Source organism: Corvus kubaryi, unplaced genomic scaffold (assembly GCF_017639235.1).
Source record: "Corvus kubaryi isolate FWS band 111438036 unplaced genomic scaffold, C.kubaryi_AGA036_p1.0 split1-37296, whole genome shotgun sequence".
Taxonomy (NCBI): Eukaryota; Metazoa; Chordata; class Aves; order Passeriformes; family Corvidae; genus Corvus; species Corvus kubaryi.
Genome location: NW_024582075.1, coordinates 10,473,286 through 10,493,431, shown reverse-complemented (window position 1 = coordinate 10,493,431; position 20,146 = coordinate 10,473,286). Strand labels below are relative to the sequence as shown.

Sequence of the window (20,146 nt, the reverse complement as noted above, 5' to 3'; positions counted from 1 at the left end):
GAAAATATATTATACATTCATTGATTGTCCCACTCTATTCTGTGCAGGTGTGGCCTCACCTCAAGTCCTGTGTGCAGTTTTGGGCACCACAATACCTCAATATAAATATTGTATATATAATATACGAAAGATATAAAGCTATTAGAGAACATGCAAGTGGGTCACAAAGATGGTGAAGGACCTTGAGGGGAAGCCATGTGAGGAGCAGCTGAGGTCACTTGGTCCGTTCAGCCTGGAGGAGACTGAGAGGAGACCTCACTGCAGTCTACAACTTCCTCACAAGGGGAAGAAGAGGGGCAGGCACTGATCTCCTCTCTCTTGCGACCAGTGACAGGATCGAGGGAATGGCCAGAAGTTGTGTCAGGGAAGGTTGAGGTTGGATATCAGGAAAAGGTTCTTCACCAAGAGGGTGGTTGGGCACTGGAACAGGCTCCCCAGGGGAGTGGTCACAGCACCAGCCTGACAGAGCTCAAGGAGTGTTTGGAAAATGCTCTCAGGCACATGGTGTGACTCTTGGAGATGTCCTGTGCATAGCAAAAAGTATTTATCTACACATATATATGCACACTAAATACATGTAGCACAGACAAGCAGAAAGCAAGCCTGCTTCCTTCCCCCCCCCACTCACGCTGCGTGTTACAAAGGCTTACAAGCCCCAGGAGCAGCGTTGCCACGTCCCGGTGAGTTTGCGGAGCGCGTCGCGGCGCGGGGCAGGCAGCGGGGCAGAAGCAGCGGGGCAGAAGCAGCGGGGCAGAAGCAGCGGGGCAGAAGCAGCGGGGCAGAAGCAGCGGGGCAGAAGCAGCGGCGCCGCCGGCCGTGACCGCAGGAGCGCGGCTGTGCCCCGGGGCGCCGCCAGGGGGCGCAGGAGCACGGCGGCGGCAGCGCGCGCTCGGCTACTCCGCGCCGGCGCCCGAGCGCTTTCCACCGCTACAACTCGTGGAAGCTAAGGAAAAAAAAAAAAAAAAAAAATACCGTGAATTCCCACTAGGCCGAAGTCCTGTTTCAAAACTTTCCTTTCATAGTAAAGATGGCAGAAAACGTGATGTTAAAACAAATTTGTATAGGTGCTTTTTGTTTTCTTTTTTTCACCTCAAGGCCATACCTTATTATCAAACAGATTTGGGCAGGTTTTTTTGTTTTGGCTGGTTTTTTTATTGATTCCGGTTTTATTAGGTGCCTTTTCACCAGATTTATTTCAATAATTAATTGCACTGTTTACTAAAAGGAAATGAGCATATTCCCCATGCAGTTTCATGTTCTGGAAAAAGAGAACATCTGGTATTCCAAAGATAAACCATGCACTAATGTGGACAGAGACACCAAGGCACCATGAAACTAGGTACCCGAAAATTAGCAATGTTACATTTTAGCACTTTACAATAAAAAGCATAGTTACACAGTAACATTTTCAGAGTGAAGCTTTTTCTTCCAAACTGCTTTTCACCTGAACTTAAGCAGTTCACACCTACAGAAAGTACCATGAGGTCCTTTAAGGTCCTGATTTTGCTAAAGAGTAATTTCTCATTACACCAGACAAGTAAACAACACACACACAGGGATTTTCTAAAATTACTTCACTTGTATTTCACAGTGGTTGTGATCTCTGCCAGTCAGAGCAATAGTTAATACTTCAGTTGAGTATGCAAACTAGGATGGTGCCTTTTTAAAACAGTGATGGTTATCGAACAAACTAAGCTTTCTAGCAGGAGATTCACATTCTCATTCCCTCTCTAACTATTGTGGAAGGGGGTTACTAGAAAAGCAGTCACCAGAACTGCTTTGGTGCTATCGGGAGCAGGTCATCATTTCCCAGGAGCAGGTCATCATTTACCAGGATCAGAAGCACGGATGGGGGCAAAGAGCAGTATTTATGCAGCAGAGTGTAACAAGTTCCAAACATTAAAACTCAGCATCAATTTACAACCCCCATACGTTATGACAATTAAGAGTACACATGCAAAACTTCTCTGGGATGAGTGGAAAGCACAACAGGAGCAGTTTGCACTTGTTACAGCTGAATTCAACTGCACTTAGATGCATACATATGCATCATCGAAAACCAGTACAATACCCCATTACAAGTGAAACAAAAGCCTGTTCAAGATGGAGAGAGTAAAAAAAAAGAAACTGACTGTACTCAAAACACAGCTGCAAGGTACTCAGGTCTTACCTACTGATAACCTAAAGCTCAAAAATTCAGCTTCGATCTATTCCAGGAGCAAGTTCTCTTCTCTATCTTTGCCCAACAACAGTTCTGTCATTGCCCTGGTAAAATTGTTCCAGTGCTCCCCCAACAGGAAGCAATCAATTATTCAAAATTTGTGAGGGAACAGCTTCAATTGAAATAGAAAACTACCATTTGGGGAAAAAACAAAACAGATCTTACTTCCCCCCCACCTCCTCCCCAGTTAAATTATTTTAATTTTTAGAAAACAGTTTCTGCCTCTTGAGAAACAACACTCTAGCAACTAATATTTTTTTCATCAAAGATTTCTTCTTTTTCACATATTGCTCCACAGAGGATAGCCAGAAGCTGTTTTTCCAAGTGTTCTGGGACATACAGCACCAGTCCAGTGGAGGAGCCTTGGAAACAACCATTTACTTTCCCATAGGTGTGGAAGGGGCTCTCCAGAAAACAAACCTCACCTCATGAGGCACACCATGTCTTGCAGTAGATTTCTCCACCACCTGTTTTTTAAAAGCTCAGCAAGACTTGAGGGATAAAAACCTGGAAGCCAAGTGATTTCAGCTGAAGATCAAAATTAATTAAGGTAAAATGCTGACAGATCATTATACTTGAATGTTGGATATGTGTATACACACTGGAAAGTGGAGGGTTCATTTGATGTTTCGTTTCCTGAACGTTTTTCTTAGTCTTCCACGCTATCACACAGATTATGGTGCTAGGAAGGTTTTTTTGTACACACTACAAGAAAGTAACTACTGAAGGGACATTGAACTTTCAGTTCACCTGACCAACACTGGCTTTAAAAGCTATCTCTGACTTAGCCACTCCCATTCACCTTAACTGTAAACCTAGCACATTACTTTACAGTCACACTGTTTCTGGACCTTCTCCTCCTTGGGATGCCCACACAAATGAAGTCTGAGAACCAGTGCTACAGTAGATTGTACACAAACTGAGTTCAAGGGGACTTGAACTTGTCTTGGCATAATAAAAAAAGAACTTAGAAGTTTGTTCTGGTGTGCTTGCAGTATCAGGATTTGATGGTGAGGTAAATTAAACTCAGTAGGTGTACACAACCAATTTAATTAAGCTAGATTTCATTAAGAAAAAAAATAAGGTAATGGTGAAATAAAGTAAATGCAGCCACCATTCCTGGAAGTGCCTCACTTCATGAATTATTTATTCTCTGCAGCTAAAACATAGCTTTTACTCTTGTGGCATCTTAAAATTAAAAAAAAAAAAAAAAAAAAAAAAAAAAAAAAAAAAGACATTAAAAAAACCCCCGCTGAAGCACTATATGCATTACATGGTCCAAAGTTCTAATTATAATTTTATTCAACTTCAGCAGTACACTTTGTACTGCTACTGTTTTTGAATGCTTTGTCTTCCTGAATCTATATGCAAATAGCAAATCAAGCAGTAGAAGTGACCAACTCTAGCATCAAGAGATTGCTATTCCCTTGGTTATTTAACACCTGCAGCTCTGGAATCTGAGAAAAACAAGCTGGGTACCTGTCTACTACTTCCTGCAACTGGTTTTTAAAAGGCCAATTCATTATCGGGATACAATCCAAAACAATTATATGTAATCATCCAGGCATAATGCAAAACAATTCGAACAATGGAACAATTGTTAGCTTCATCCCAAAGTAGATTTTCTTTCCCTGTTAAGGTTTCTAGTAGCCTTTGTTCTCACTCTATTAATAGAAGAACTATAAGCCACGTTCTTGGAAGCATTTTTCTTTTAGTCAAGCATTCCTATGTGTATGTGCCTAAGTATGTAATCTTACTACACACTGTCACATTAGCTTTATTTCCTTGGCTGAAGGAAATAAACCTGAATATAGCTCTGTGTAATGTATAAAATTTAACGGTACATTTGATCATATCTAAGCCTAAAACCCCATAAAATTCACACCACACATTGCATTTCATACAACTACCAATGCTAACACAAACATCAAACTGAAGGTCATATTGACCAAAAAGACACCAAAACTCTATAAAATCAAGGTGTTTTGAGCTTGAAGTCATACATTCAGCATCATTCATATACATGCCACAACAAACAGCTTGATTTGTTAGCTGACTTTTCACTGGTTTCCCATCACACTAGTCATATCTCCCTGCATTCCTTTCCTTCTACCACCACACTCCTGCCTTCAAGGTCTTAAGCAACTCACATCTCCCTCTCAATCAAGATGTCTCAACATGCCAGAGAGCATTGCTGAAGTTCACTCCTAAACTTTAAAATGTCTTGCACATAGCCAAAATGTAAACAAAATCTGTTGCAAAAGGGAGTTTAGCAATTTTCCTGTCATCCAGACAGCAGGATGCAAATGCAGATCTGGGGGATTGCATCTGAAGGTTTTAGGTCTGTAAGTCTTATACTGATACTCCTCACAGTGTAGTTGGAAGAAGGGGAAACAAATAATCACCCAGCCCCTCCCAAGACCTAAAATATCATGAGACAATGGATTAAGCCAGCTGCACCTGCTTCAGTAGAACACATCCAGAATCCCTTTACTCACAGCAAAGTTTCCTCCTCAAAGCCTCCAAAGGCGTATCATTATTTTTTTCAAACAACAAAATCAATCATACAGACACAGCTCTGAATTTTTCTGGGACAGTGTCACCAGTAACCTACCACCCAACACGAAGTAGTATTACACTAAAATTCACCCATACCTGATAACACCGATAAAATGCTCTGAGGCAAGAAAACAATAGAAGGGCAGATAAGAGTGGTAAAATTCAAGTATTTTCCATTCCTTTCCCTCAATCCTTTTGCAAGGCTGGATGTGAACTCAAAGTATCCCATGCAGTTATGCACATGGTATGCATGACTTCACTAACGTCTGAACACACTGTTATAAAGAACTTATCACATATGCCTCCAGCTTATGTAGAAATTATTCCTACCAAGAGGTAATGACAACAAACAAGCAACACGAGGGGCAAAGGGGTCAAGTCAGCTTCCCCTCTGCTTTCTGATCAAGATAGTGACTTTCATGTGTCCGGTTCATTCCCATAGCACTAACCCAATTTTATCTGCAGCCATTCTTGCTTCACTTGAAAGGATGCCAGCAGAACAATTTAAAACTAGAGCCCTTGATGCAATATTTCCACCGACTCAACACTTCATATGCATGTAACATAAATGTAAGTAACTTTAGGCATCATTCCAACCACTAAATGAAACCAAACTGACACATCCATATGAAATAGGGCACTTCCACTGAACTGCAAACTGAGTACACAAGGAATAAGCTAACCGGAACAAGCTCAGCAAGTGACAGAAAAAATTTTACTCCTCCTTTTGCAACATTCATAAACCACATGAGGCTTTGAAAAGAACTAAGAAAGAAAACCAAGAGAGTCCTTTTGCGTATGTGACTGAAGGGAAACAAAACAGCTCAGAATCATTAAGGTTTAGAAATGTTTCCATTAAATTACCACCCAGAGCAAATCTCATTTTGGCAGCAACTAAAAGTTCATTCTCAGCTGAGATTTGGAACAGAAAGTTTTCTTCTTGTGGTCTGAGCCACATGAAAGAGCATTATACACTTCAAGAACCTTCTGACACACAAAGCAGAAGCAAACTATAATATAGTGTTCTGCTTTTTTCCCAGCTGAAAGAAAATGAAGTTCTGTACCTGCCTATAGATGAACAAGCTTTAAAAAAAATTAAGAACAATTTAATCCTTTTTTCAAATTACTGTGATCCAAGAGTTTCAGTCCATTCTTACTGCTGCAGAAGACATTAGGAACTCATCTACTGATTTCTACAACATAAAGCAGGAAAAGAAAGCTTTGAAAAGGGGCTGAAAATTAGGTCATATTACAAAAACAGGGGAGAGAAGTTAATGGATAAAATTTAGCTAATTAAATTCTATAGTTCATCCCCATAGCAACCTTAAATAGACATCATAATAACCTGTCAAACAAAAAGCCATTCAGAAAATGACAGAACATACTTCAGACATCCACATATGTCAGAACTAGATTAGAAGTATTTCACATACGCTAAAGGGACAGCAAAGAGGGATATATCAATGGTACTCTGGTACAGAGTGGGTCTCACATTCTACCAATAGCTTGTCTCTGAGGTACAAGACTCCTCACCTTCCTCCACCATCTTAACCTATCCTTAAATCTTTCAGGTGCACTGGGCACTGCACACAAACAGCCAGGAAAGAATTATTGCCAAAGGGGAGCTGAGTACACAGCAGCTATTGGAAATGTCAGTAGGCATCCATCTGCAATCAACACTATGTCTTTAGAAGTCTGACACAGGGATTTTTTGCCCTAATGTAACACATCATACTGAGATAAAGCACATACCAGTATTTGTCAACTGCCAGCAACTGAAAGGGAGTTCCTGCCAAAGTATCGAGTCAGAAACATCATCCCCACTGTAAGACTTTTAGGAAACAAAGTGGTAGAAAATAAAAATTTACAGCCGAAGTATAATCATTACTTAGCCCACAGACAAAACAATACAAGTACAGTGCCACACAGAAAAAAGGAGTTCTTATGCATCATCTAAAGAGCATGCACACACATGCTACCAATTAGCTATGCTACTGTCACTTCAATCGCTTTAATAATGTATCAACTCTATGAGCAGAATAACCAAAACCACTTCTTATTTCTGGAATGAGAATTACTTATGGAAACAAAGAAATAAAAAATATAAGTTATTTTTCATCATGTTCTGCAACTCTTCAAAAAGCTTCCGAAATACTGGTTGGACAGAAGAATCCTCAGCCACAGCCATTAAAAGAAACACACATTATCCACTAGATTTTTGCAAGTGCTGGAACACAGGAAAAAGAGCAATCAGTGCCAAGCGCTGACCCTGGCAGCAAGCTGCTCAGTTCAGTCAAAGGCCAACAATTTGCCTCTCAGAGCTTTGTTTGTGGAGCCTAGAATGACAGTCTAGCTGGACATCCTGCATTATCTCTGAAAAGTTCATATGAAGTAGGATTCATAAGGGGTGAGCATTTCTAATACTCTTTCATCACAGAATAGGTACACATGTGCAAAGATAATAATATGCATATACTTAGACTGCACTAAGTAATAAATAAATGAATAATACATAGATGCATTATTTCCTGTAGCTGTATTTGGGTGCTGTAGATGAGAGCTGGTTTCTTTCAAAGGTTGGGCTTTTTTTTGTACTGTGTTTTTTTAACAAGAACCATCCAAAACTCAGTTGTGAAACACTCATGCAGTATTGTTTATCAGATCTAGAAACTCCAGTGCCAGAATACACAAAAAGATATTGCTCTCTTATTACTTAATAGGGCACAACACAAGACATGGAAAGCTGCTGCTCATTATCTGCCTGTTTAGTTAACTGCCACAAATGCAGGCCTTGAAGGAGCATTTTCTTCTTCACCGTATTTTAAAGATGTGGGATAGAGATGCCTGAAGAGTTCATGAAGGCATCTCTCCTACTATTTAGTAAGTTAGATGGTATTTTGTTCTCACAAAACATTGAGAATAATTGCATTTACATATTGTTTTCCACTGTACACTCCAGTTAGGATGCATTCAGGAGCATAATTCTGCCTTAAGGCTGATACTTGCAGTATATGTCTCTCCTATCATCATGGATCACACAGAATTCTTGCAGAGTTCTTCAATTTCATGGTAAGAAATACATTCCAAATACAGATTTTTAAAATGAAGTGATTTTAAGTTAATTTGCAATTTTAACATCCATGAATTACAGTCAGAATTCCTAGTACTTTTATAAATTTCATATTGTTTGCACAATTTCATTAGGAAAAATAAAGAGGAAGCTAGAACTCATAGCTGTAGTATCTCTCCATGTTATTTTTCTCTCTTTTTCTACAAAATAATGAGCAAACTGGTGTCTTTTTAAAATAAATGGAACCGTGGCCTTATTAGTAACTGTATTATAAGGAATATAGCCATTGCAGTAGCTGCACCAACAATGTCTCCCTTCTTAAGTTCAGTCCACATAAGAAACATGAGCTTTCTCACAGTCTCACACAATAGGCAGAGGGAAAGTTCAGCCAGAGCTCCCATTTTGCTGACAGAGAAGCTGGCACTGAATTCATAGCCAACACAACCTACTGCAACACTGCATGGACTCACATGCAGTGTGAAACAAAAAGCAGCTTTAACCAAACCAATTAATTCTCATTTCTTTACATGAAGGGCAGTCCCTAAAATGGTTTGGAGAAACACCATACATGCATTTGAGACCTGACAACCAACACTTTTTATCAAGCCAACAGAAGCACTGCCATTAAGTTCAAAAGGATTCCACCAATATTGATAAAAGCAGGCTGAAAAAACTATTGCTATTTGAGACAAATGGAAGGACACAGTCTGGCAATACAACATTTGTTGGAATACACTGTGAAGTGTCTTATTTCAGGAATCATTCCATACTGACTATAATTTTGTTTAAATGAAGTATTTAAGCTATAGCCATATCAAGTGTACATCTGTAAATACAGGCTTTGTAACTCCTGTAGCTCAAATGTGCACAAGTCAGACTTTCCATCCATCTCAGGATAATACACGTAAACCTCATCGCCAAGAGACCCCTCCCTGGCAAGGCAAGTCACCAGCACATTATTATGGCTGTTTCTCTCACCAGAGCCATCAGCAAATGATTACACCTACCTACCAAATGTACTGCAGCAACAGAGTCAAATACGCTGGGATCTGTGTCAAAGAGCTTACAAGTTGGATTAAGAAGAGATGAAATACTCAAATACGGGTGAGCATGAAGGTAACAGAACAAGAAGGGTGGAGTAAGCTACCCAGATCAACTGCACTCTGTGGCGAAAAAAACCCTAACCAAACAAAACCAATAACAAAAAAACCCCCAAAAAACAACATGAACACAGAGAGTCTGAAAATAATCATATCAAATAATCACCTGGTAGTTCACCGATGGCCAGTAAACACCACTAACACATGCAATATGAGACATTGTCTAATACAAACAGATTTCATACACAACAAGGACACTTAACAGTACTGATTATCGTACAAGCCACAAACAAAGTATGAGGCGTAAATAAGTGTTTATGGCTTCCACCCACATTTTAATGGGGGTGGGGGAAGTGACTACAGATAAATTCAGTTTTCTGCATGCCGGCACGCAGACCACACCACCCTCCGCTCCTGACAGATGCTGCCTACAACTCCATAACCACATTGATCACTGCAGTTCAGCAACTGACAGTCTAAAAAAGAATAAAAGCCCGGACCAGTGAGAGGGGGAAGCAGATTTTCTTCATTAAAGTTGTGAGTCTGTTCCTCCACAGAAACTGGGGTTGTTTTCGGTTATATATACTGACCTGCACCCTGAGCCCAACCAGTATTTAAAATAAAAAATTACGTGTCGCCTTCAGGCGCCGCAGGAACCGGCCAGAGCTGCGGAGGACAGGCTGCCTCCACGCTCCCATTTAACTGGAAAAAACACAGTACTCCCACCGCCCTCGGCTCCAGCATTGTCTCCGCCAGCCCGCGCCGGTGGGAAGCGCGGAGCAAACCGGCAGTCCGCACTGAGCGGGTCCTCCCCCCTCACACGGGCGGCTTCTCCGCCCGCAGGGCGGGTGGTCCCGGCGCGGCTCGGCAGTGCCGCCGCGGCCGCAGGTGAGTCCCGCGGGCCAGAAACACACCTGTGCGCCACAGGCGCGCCCCCGCCCGCCGCCTGACCCTCCCCTCGGGGCCCACGGCCGGGGCAGGGGTGCCGGTGGGTGAGCCCGGCAGCAGGAGGAGCGCGGTGGGTGAGTGACGGGGGTGCTACCCACCTGCTCCGCCCCTGCCGCGGGCTCCCGCGGGCCGCTCCCGGCGGAGCCCTGCGTCGCTCCCATAGTAACATCGCCGGGCCCGCCGCCCGCGGCCCCGGGGGCTGGCGGTCAGTCCCGGCAGCCTCGGGAATGCTTCTCCCGCCTCCGCCCCGCGAGGGAACCGGCCGGGCCGCTGGCGAGGGGCTGCGGCGGAGACCCGCGGGGGCGGCCGGAGCCCGGCGGGACAAAGCCGGCTCTGAGCAGCCCTCCACAGAGAGACTTTGTCCTGCCGGGGCCCGGCCGCCCCCGCCGCCAGCCAATCATGCCTGCAAACGCCCCGGGAAGGCGAAGAAACACTTCCATTCTCCCTGGGAAGAAAAGAATTGTTATTCCCCATTTACAAAAATATTTATTGTGTTCCTGCCCTTGGCAGCGGCCAGCAGCTGACGCCTGTCACAGGGTAAACGGGAGTGGTGGGGCCTGTGGCCCAAGCCCGGGCAGCATTTCTGACGTGAGGCTTTCGGACAGTATCCACAGCCTTGTTCTGTCAAACAGACATGCACCAGTCATGTCCACCTTTGCTGTCAGTGTGTTTTTAGGAGGATGTGGAGGTGAAAGCCCCCACACAGCCGACAGACTCCCCACGTCCACAGCTCGGGTCAGATTTCCTTCCCACCACCTAACAGCCTTCCACATCAGTCCACACCACTGTGTGGAAGTCCACACCACTGCTGTTAATTCAGAGGCCAAATTGCTTGCTTTGGGGGCTGTAATTACATATTCTAAACAAAGCACATTATTGAGTTAACTGTTCTCAAGAGCTTGAAGAAATGAGTGGTCACTAAAAGCACTAAGGAAGAGAAGATGGGCAGAAATTCAACCACATTATATTCAGAAATGAAGACTTCTTTCCCAAGTGCTTCTGTTTTCCTGGATTTATGCTATTTTGGATGGATGAGGCAATACTTGAATCAACTCTTGGAAGGAAGAAGCTAAGAATGAGAACCAACTGTAAAGGAAGAACTTTCTTAAGCCAATGTTAAAAAAAAAAAAAAAAAAAGGCAAGCAGCCTGTTACTTTGTATAGCCTACCCTCAAATTTGAAGAGAAAAAGCCAAAAAAAAAGCTTTGCTCTTCTTTCATCTTGTTCCTCCTCTCAGTTTTACAAGTGAGTGATACCATACAACTTTTTTGCAATACTAGCAGTCTGGCATATGGCCAAAGTCAGGACCACTTGGAAAAATGAAGCACAGGGGGCCAGGTTCTTCACACACATGGGATCCTATGATAGCTTCTGGCATCAAGAATTTGTCCATGAGATACAGCATGGCAAGGCAAAACAGCTGTCACTCTCCACACCAGTGCACACCTCTGCAAACTGGAGGCAACTTTCCAAAGAGCACTGTCTGGCAACATCAGCATAGAATGAGACGTCACAGCATTGGCAGAGAAATCCACTGTCCAGGACTTGTTAAAATGACATGACACAATGAAAATAACATGATTTTGCTGCAGACAACTACAGAGTTTTCCATGCAAGAGCAACATTTGTTTTAAGCTGAATGGCAATACACTTCTTGAAAAGAAGTGCTTATCAGACATGAGGAGGAAAAGAGAAAGGAGAAGGCACCAGATCTCTGTGACTGCAGTTTCTTAACACATACCAACTTCATGGCAGCATGATGTAGAGCACCAACCTCCTGAAGCTGCTTCCTTTCACACAGGTTCTGGCAAAAGATGAACAGCTACCACTTGATTCCCCCACTAGACACAGCTTCTTGAGGAGTGCATGCAGTGCCAGTCAGAGCAATCTAAGGGTCTGCCTATCCTGTCCAAGGCCAAGAGGATTATTTGTGGTTCCAGACAAAAGCTGTGGCTTGACCTAAAGCCTCCTTTTGGCATATTCTGTGACTTCATCAAAGCCACAAGGTGTTATCACTAATAGAGGCTATACTTCCCTGAGCTGTAGGTCAGCAAGCAGGGTTAACACACTAAGCTAACCTGAGGTAAGTGTAACACAGATGTGGGAACTGACCACAGTTACGCAAGCAAGATAGGCTGGTTTTCAATCCCTTGCCACAAAACACCATCTGGAAAGGGCCTATCAGTTTGTCGCCATTTCGTTTCCTACAATAACAGATGGAAAATAATCCATGGGGGCTTATCAAAATATTTCTCATGTTTGTCCATAAAATTTCTCACTTGTAAGAGCAGAGTATACATATCCTTTCTTGCTTTTTTCTTTTTCTCAAACTAAACAGCTACTCTGCCACAATGGGCATATAAATCATCCCATACCAGCCTGCAAATGTGAGCACTAAGTGGCCTCTAGTGCTCATGCTCACTCTAGAGCTTGGCCAAATACCCAGATGCTCATAGTGATGGCATGGACTGATGTAAGAAACAGTGTAGTAACGATTGCCAGGTTTCTTATCCTGCAATTCAACCACCAAGACCAAACTTTCGGGCCTGCTCTTTGATCAGGATGTCCTCCAAAGATGGATATGCAGGTAGGCCTTATGAAAAGAAGATATTGTCAGCTAAACAACAAATGAAAGGATACAAGGTACCAATGTAAACAGTGATAAGTTTCCCTTGTAAGTTAAACAAAAACAACCCCCTAACCTGCAGCTCAAAGAAGCACATAGTTTGCAATTAGATATAACCCCTCCTTCTGTCTCATCTTCTCTGAAACACCCAAGACCCCCCAGTGTGGATACAGAATACCTATAAACTAGCCAGAACTCACCTGGGACAGCAAAACAAGCAGAAGAGGGGCAAGAGCCCCAGTCAAATGATCTGATGTGTCTGTGCAGGTCCCTAAGCACCCTGAGTGTTTGGAGGCATGGCTGCATGCACATTTCACTCACTGGTCTCCCTTTGAAATGAGAGCGGCAGGCCCAGTTATAGTCAGTCCTGCAAGGGATACTGCATCATGTAGAGTAAAGGCTGGGTACCAAGTCAAAATTGTATGAACTCAGCCACAAATTTGCAGCTCTGTTCTCTGCAGTATTTAGGACCGACTATTCTGCACGTGCAGTAACGGCACAAAGCAGCAGCATCTGCAGGGAATTCCATGGAATGTTATGGAGGTGTACAGAAATTTTAAAATAACATTAATGGAAAGATTATTGGTATTAACTTTATGAAAAACATGCAAATAACTTACAGTGAACACATTTCCCATTGAGATTTTCAGTTTAAGTAATCAAGGGAGACATTGTTTGCCTACAATCACATTGAATCTATGGTCTGAGTAGCACTAATTTAGAAAGATCACTTGCTGTAGCCTGAGTCATGCAAAACCTAGGACGTATTCCATAAATTATCTACTGCTACTGTGAATGAAGCAGTTGTGCCACTTCTAGCATCCACAGAGGGAACAGCCATTTCACACTACACTACAGGATGCAAATTTAAAAGAAGCAGCTGCCTCTCACAGTTACTGCAGCCAATCAAGTAAGACTGTTCTGCAACTTGCCTGCAGCAACTATGTTGTGACTCAGGTTCTTTCCACCTCCTCTCTACCATCAAGCCTCTTAACCTTGTCCCTCTGACAATCAATTTTTCTGTTTCTTTAAATATTAAAGTTCAACACTTCGTGTGCTGCTAGACAGCATGGCAAACAGGCAACCTCCTTAAAGAGCTGGGAATTGATTTCTGAAAGAGATACTGGGAATGTAGGCTGCTAGTCCAGTTGCTGAACTATCTGAACAGAGATGTCAGTTTTGCTCTTGTTTTTAAGCAAGTGTTCATGATCCTGTCATGAGAGACACTGTAGAAGTTTCTAAAAATACCATGCTGTCAAACAGCCTTTCCCCCTTCCCTTCCAGGCAATCTCTTTAGACTGCCATTTGTCATCAGTCTGCAAAATCACACAAATCAGTCAGCCCAGTCCTACTTAAATGATTCATAAATCCAATTACGTCCACTTCTTTATATAGTAAGCTGGGCCCTAACAGATTCAACCTTCAGGATTAGAGGATGTGTAGGTAGCTGACCTCTGACTCTCGAACTGCTCAGGAGCTATATACATACAGTTCAAACATGCAGCTCTACACTGGGGTTGTCACATGTATAGCACAGTAATCTTAATCTCTGTCTTGGGGGGACTGGAGAAGAGACACCTTGAATACTATCCTAGCACTTGCTACCATGTCTAGAAGTGAGTCCAACGGGGGGTCACCAAGCTGGTGGGGGCTGAAGCACTGACCCTACAAGAGCAGGCTGTGGCAGCTGGGTTTGTTTAGCATGGAGGAAGGATGGCTTCAGGACACTCAGCAGCAGCCCATTCGTGCTGATGGGAAGAGATTGAGGAGATGGGGCCAGGTTCTTAGCAGTAGTGTGAGATGGATAAGACAATAGGCCAAAGCTCAAACACGACAAGTTCAGATGTACATAAGGAGAAAGAATCTTCCCCATCAGGACAGACAAACCATGGATCCACTGCAGAGAAGTTGTACAGTCTCTGTCCTTGAAGGTTTTCAAACCCAGCTGGGTAAAGCCCTAAGCAACTTGTTCTGATCTCAATAGATGACCCTATTTTGAGGGAGAGGTTGCACTAGAAACCTCCTGAGGTCCTTTTCCACCTGAATTATGCTATCACTCTATGATACTACTAGCATCATAGAGTGATAGCATAGTTACTTTATGACTCAAGTGCCAGCTTAAAGCAGAATGATGCAATTATTTTCCTGCCCCTTGTCTCCACTTCCAAAGTACAGCTTGTGATTATGCAACATAAAGTTTTTGGCATGCAGCTGCAGGGTCTGGTCTGTTGGCTGTCTCTGATCTAGTGTATGGACGAACAGCTATACGCACTTTCCAAGTCTCAAAGCAGCAGTACTAAGGCTGTTACTTTAGAAAGCATAGATGTCCCAAGAAGAAACACAGAGCTCAACATAAAAAGCATCCCACACTTTGTACATATTTTTTATGGGGTAATCAACAGTGTAAAATCCTCTGTCACTTATGAGGCCACCTATTTTGATGTTCTGAAGAGCAGAATATTTTAAATTTTTTAAACCTAGACACAGATTTACTGAGACACCTCAAACTGATAAAAATTTTAAAATGTAGATAGTGATTTAGAGCAAGAAGCAGCACTGTTGTAAGCGAATCGTAAACTCAATTTCAAGTTCGCAAAAAGTTTTGAAACACTGTTACATGCTGAAAAACTAGGAACAGCACTAGACTTTAACAGTATGAAATACAGTAATGTATACATATATTTATAATGTAATGTAATAAATATTTTCCTCAATGTTTTGGACAGTCATCAGTTCTACTAGATTTCACATTACAAGTTTATTCTACTTAAAACCAGAAGACTGCTTGTTTTGTTTGTTGCTACTTTCTTTTTGCAAAGAATATGCCAATTAGAAAATATAGATGTATAGCATATTCATAGGATAGATAAAACAGCATGAGAATATTCAGAGGTGTTTGATAACAGTTAACAAAAATTATAGTTGGGAGAAAAAGAAATACAGTCTATTTCTTCTAAACACATTTTCATCTGAGCAATGTTTTAAATTACACTGCAGTTCCTTGAAAATTACACTAGTAAGGCAAGGAAATGAAATTGTTTGACCTACTGCTAGAGAGCAAAATGGGGTCTTAACAGTGACTCTGCTTGAGCACACACACACACCACCCCCATCCCCTCCTCTACAGACTGTGCAAATTGAAACAACTTTCCTTGGCATAAGCACTTTGACCTCTACTACTTTAAGAAGCTACAAAACCTAGTACCGTTATTCTAAAGAATGAAATAACAATGTAGTTTAAACAAATCCAAACCACAGAAGTGTTTACTGTTTTTCTCCCCAAACACCATACAAAAATGTGTATCAACACTTAAAAGGAAATCTCTTCCCCAACCCCAACTTGTTCATTTTAAACAGCAGGCACATTCTGTTTGAACATTCATTTTGCTTACATCTCATTTCCTTCCTCTCTTCTCCATGTTTCTTGATTACTCCTGGCAAGGCTGTGAAACAATCCTCTGCTTTTAGCTATTTATCTGCCTTTCCCCACTAGAAGTCAAGCCCTACAACATCAAAAACTTCACCATGGTAATCAACTGTTATGGCTCAAATTAATTAAGACAACCCAATAAAGAAAACAAAGATCCTATTCTCATGGAGATCATTATCCTTATTAAAAACAAGCAAAAGAATATGCAGATTACACAAGACGTAACATACACAAAGATGTGTTACTTTTTTTTTTCTGGTATAGGAGTTAATTTAAAAAACAAATCTCCAGACAGCAGTTCTTCAGCCAAGTTAGTACTTTAGAGCATGAAAACTATGCTTCAAAGCTCTGCCTCTCCCCATCCTATTTATACTGGCAAACCTCCTGCTGACGAGCTTATTAAGAAACAAAGCAGTTCTGCAGCCCTATTCAGTAACAGCAAGGTCCCAGCTAGGGTACTAATGCCCACTTTTGGGTGATGTTTTTCACAAATGACTAAAGTGAGCTGGCAAGAGTCCAAAAGTGAACAGCAAGAAAAATCAGGGAGAAAGCAAATGGATGCAGCCATACCAGTCATTCACTTGCCATTTCTACAACTCCTAGAAGCCCACAGACAAAGCAGCTGGATGCACCTTCTGAGCCATCTTGACCTTGTTGATAAATGGTTCTGGAGTTTCTTTTGCTAAGAGTTGAGGTTGCTACTATCCACATTCCCTGGTTTAAAGTTTGCATACCCTACCATTGAAAGTTTTTGTTTTGAGGAAAATGTCAGAGGCTGCTGGAGACCTCAGCTGAGACATTCCTGCCTAGCTATGTTTCACTGATATTCTCAGATCAAATTTTCCCTCTCTCCCAGAAAATAAAACAGAGAAGTAGCTTTGGCTAAGTATGTCACAAATTAGAAAGTCAGAACAATAGATATGCACGTTTCTAAGTAAATTACTAAAGCAGCAATAGCTATTCATCTAAAAAAAGAAAGTTAAGTCAAGTATAATTTTGCAAAACATCAGCATAAAAACCTTTTCCTCTCTTAAAATCATCATCTGTTATTGACTTACAAAAACAAGCCAAGCATGTTTGATCAACACATAAAACTAAGGACACTTTTTATAGTCCTTCTGGAAGCACTTGAGAAAAGGTTTCAAAAGCAAGGTTAATATGCCAAAAGGATTATATTTACCTTAATGATGTACTGTAAGAAAATATGCAGCAAAACAACTCTCCCTGTGTGCGGCTATTCTGTTTCTCAGGACTGAGTCACTAAGCAACTCCCATTAATATAACCCTTTGTGCTTAAATAAAGTAATTTACTTATCCCCAAGTCCATGCTAAATATTTATATTTGCTGAAGACATCATCATAGATTACATCCATTCTTTACCAATGTTTAACTAACAGATGAACTAGTACAGGCCTGTGCATTGTTATTTGCATAACTTTAGCAGAAGATTGACTTCATTGCAGAAACCTCTCCTCTTCTGGAGGCCTGTTGTACATCATCAAGTTTTCAGCAGATGTGCATGTAATAATTTTAAGTTTCTTTGGGAATTCAAAAGAACTAGATCTAATTTCATGTAACTCTACTAACTACAATTTCTTAAAACCTTGTAAAAACATAGTCAAAAGAATACACATCTTAGCTAGCACATGACAAGAATACATCATTTTAAACTAATGGCCAGATCTAACTGATGCAACTTGACTAGTCACCTTGGGAGGAATGATGATTTTTGAGTGCCGTTGTCTACTTGCTGTGTGATGCTTTGGGCTTGATGTACAGCTGTGCTCCCAGTCCCACTCACAAGGAGACGGCAGTGCAGTAGTTTGCTCCCTGAAAAACAAAGTTTCATTTCAGTCACCTATAACCACAAAAGAGTGATTGTGAAGCCTGGACCACTGAAGTCCTAGAGATAAAGGAGATATAAAATATATTTCCCTGATTAGTTTGGGATGCTTTAGCTTCCCCGGCAACCAAGTGGAAATAGTGTTTGAAAAAAGGAGATACTCAGCAATATTTACACACAAGCCTGCATGCAAATCAATGTATTTTTGCCAATGAAATAGGATATTGACAGGAAGCATACTTATAGTTACTTTGTTCCACTGGTACTCTCCACAAACCACCTGGCTTTTTGTTTCAATTTAGTTTTAGTCTGATTGTTTAGCTCGCACAAGACTGTACACAGGAAAGCTAGTAACAGTATTGTGTCTTGAGCATAACCTCCATAAGAACAATCAGATACATGCGCTCCAATGACATCAGATGGTAACTTAAGAACTTAAGTTGCCAAATGATAGAAAGGAAACAATTCCCAGTGTAATCTTCTGTCCTCCTTCCCCTGCTCAACAGGCTTTAGCTACCCCTCTTGGACACAAGTAGCATGTTAGCTTCCGTTCAGCATCCCTGTCACGGGGCTCCCCCTCCCCCTGACCCCTTGGTTGAGTCCTTCATTACCCCTGGTAGGAAAAGAGAAAATCAATGGTTTAACTAAGATGCAGAAGGAACTTTTGACAGAAATAGAAACACAAGTCAGTGGTTAGGGTTTGTTGGTGGCTTTTGTTTTGCTTTTAAAAGAAAACCAACATGCAATCAAGGCATGATTTCAGAAGTTGCAGAACCAAAAGATGCTTTATATGAGTTTATGTGACCACCAAAGAGCAGCACAAGCTATACTGTGCATTATGAACAAACTTCAGCCTTCTTGTTCCAGGCTGTGCACAGAATACTATTCTGAAGGCTACAGAAAAGTTACACAAGCAAACTAAACCTAACTACCACTGCTGCTGTCATTTTCCCTTTCTCAAACTTTATAAAAATCAATCTGTCTGTCACAGAAATCACATCACTATTCCAAGCAAAGATGAAAGTAGAAAAACTTAACTCTGTAATGTCTTTGATATGAAAATATAAATTAGTATCTTAGCAAAATAGCATATCTGCCTTTCCGGCTTTCTTTTGCACAGTAGTCTGGGTTTTTAAGCAGAATTCCTACAACTTTCAAACAGTGGCTCTGGACCTAGCATCACACTCTAGTGTTATTTTTTATTTTAAGAGATGTTTAAGAAAAACAAGTGTTTAATTATGGACCTGGATTTGTGCAGTAAGGAGCTGACAAATGAGAACCCCTATACCCTATATTCAGTATTAGATTTCGGAAGGGGTCTCATTATGTTACAAATTTTTTCTGTACACACACACTCACACTTTTATGACACTTTTATTTTTTTTAACAAAGAATGTAAACTTGGTTTACTTTGCCACTATTGCTGGTTACCAACCTTTCATTCCCTGAAATTTTTAATAAAATACATAAAAGGGATCCCTATTACAGTTCAGTGACAACAGCTTTTCTGCTTTTCTGAAACTGTTGGAATGGCAAATCCAAGCATAATCCAAATACATCTTAACCAGCCTGAAATTCCATGTCTAACAATTACATTAACTAAACCTCTCCCTGAAAGTAGGGAGTTGTCAGAATAAGAATGCTGGAAATATAAACAAATTTTAACAGTGTGTTTTGTACTTTGATACTGACTAATACTCAGTAGTAGATGAAAGACAAGCAATCACAGTTACAAAAGAAATAGACATTACAGTTAATAAGTTTCATTTTTAGAGGGCTTGATTCAAGCTGTGACTTTGGCCAGACTAACCCACTTGAAAACTAAGAAGAATTCTACAAGAATATATCATTACTTTCCAACACAGCTTCTCAAAACAGCAGGAACAATCATGTACCATTTTATCAACATATAAGGAACAGCTGAAAAAATCACGGAGATTCGCATGTTGATATTTTATATGGAACAATCAAAGGAAGTCACAGTCTAGGACACTCTGCTGTCCTGAGTCCAAATAGGCTGTACTGAGAATCCCTTTTAATGGGCAAATTTTTAACAAAAAGCCCTACAAGCACTCATTAACACAACACTGGAAATTTAGGACCAACCTGAACAACGTTGTGTTAATAAAAAGGCACAAAAGTGTATTTTCTAGACTAGCTTTTGTGGTTCTGGAGATAGATCTGAAAGAAATATATAAAAATCATATGGTTAATAGTAGATTATTTGCTTTTACTGTTGCTACCAGCATCAAAGAAAGCGCTTTTGCTGAAAAATTGAAAGATAAATCTCAATTCAGTTATAGTCAAACAGCCACAATTACAATCAAGTTTCTCTTTGAAGTCTTGCTT

General features: G+C 41.2%; 1 protein-coding gene across 8 annotated transcripts in view; it reads right to left on the bottom strand.

Moving 5' to 3' along the window:
* The window catches only part of TJP2 (tight junction protein 2), a 62,938-nt gene that overhangs the window by 33,652 nt on the left and 9,140 nt on the right, over window positions 1–20,146 (bottom strand). For 5 of the 8 annotated variants that reach the window (XM_042013200.1, XM_042013198.1, XM_042013201.1 and 2 more), the window contains exon 2: window positions 17,664–17,784. Coding sequence is in view for 4 of the 8 variants with exons in the window: in XM_042013191.1 (XP_041869125.1) it covers window positions 17,664–17,784 (121 nt within the window). In the remaining 4 variants the exon portion in view is untranslated. Of the gene's footprint in view, window positions 1–9,540; window positions 9,560–9,996; window positions 10,176–17,663; window positions 17,785–20,146 lie in introns of those variants that run through there. The other 3 variants (XM_042013195.1, XM_042013196.1, XM_042013199.1) reach the window with 2 other exon arrangements.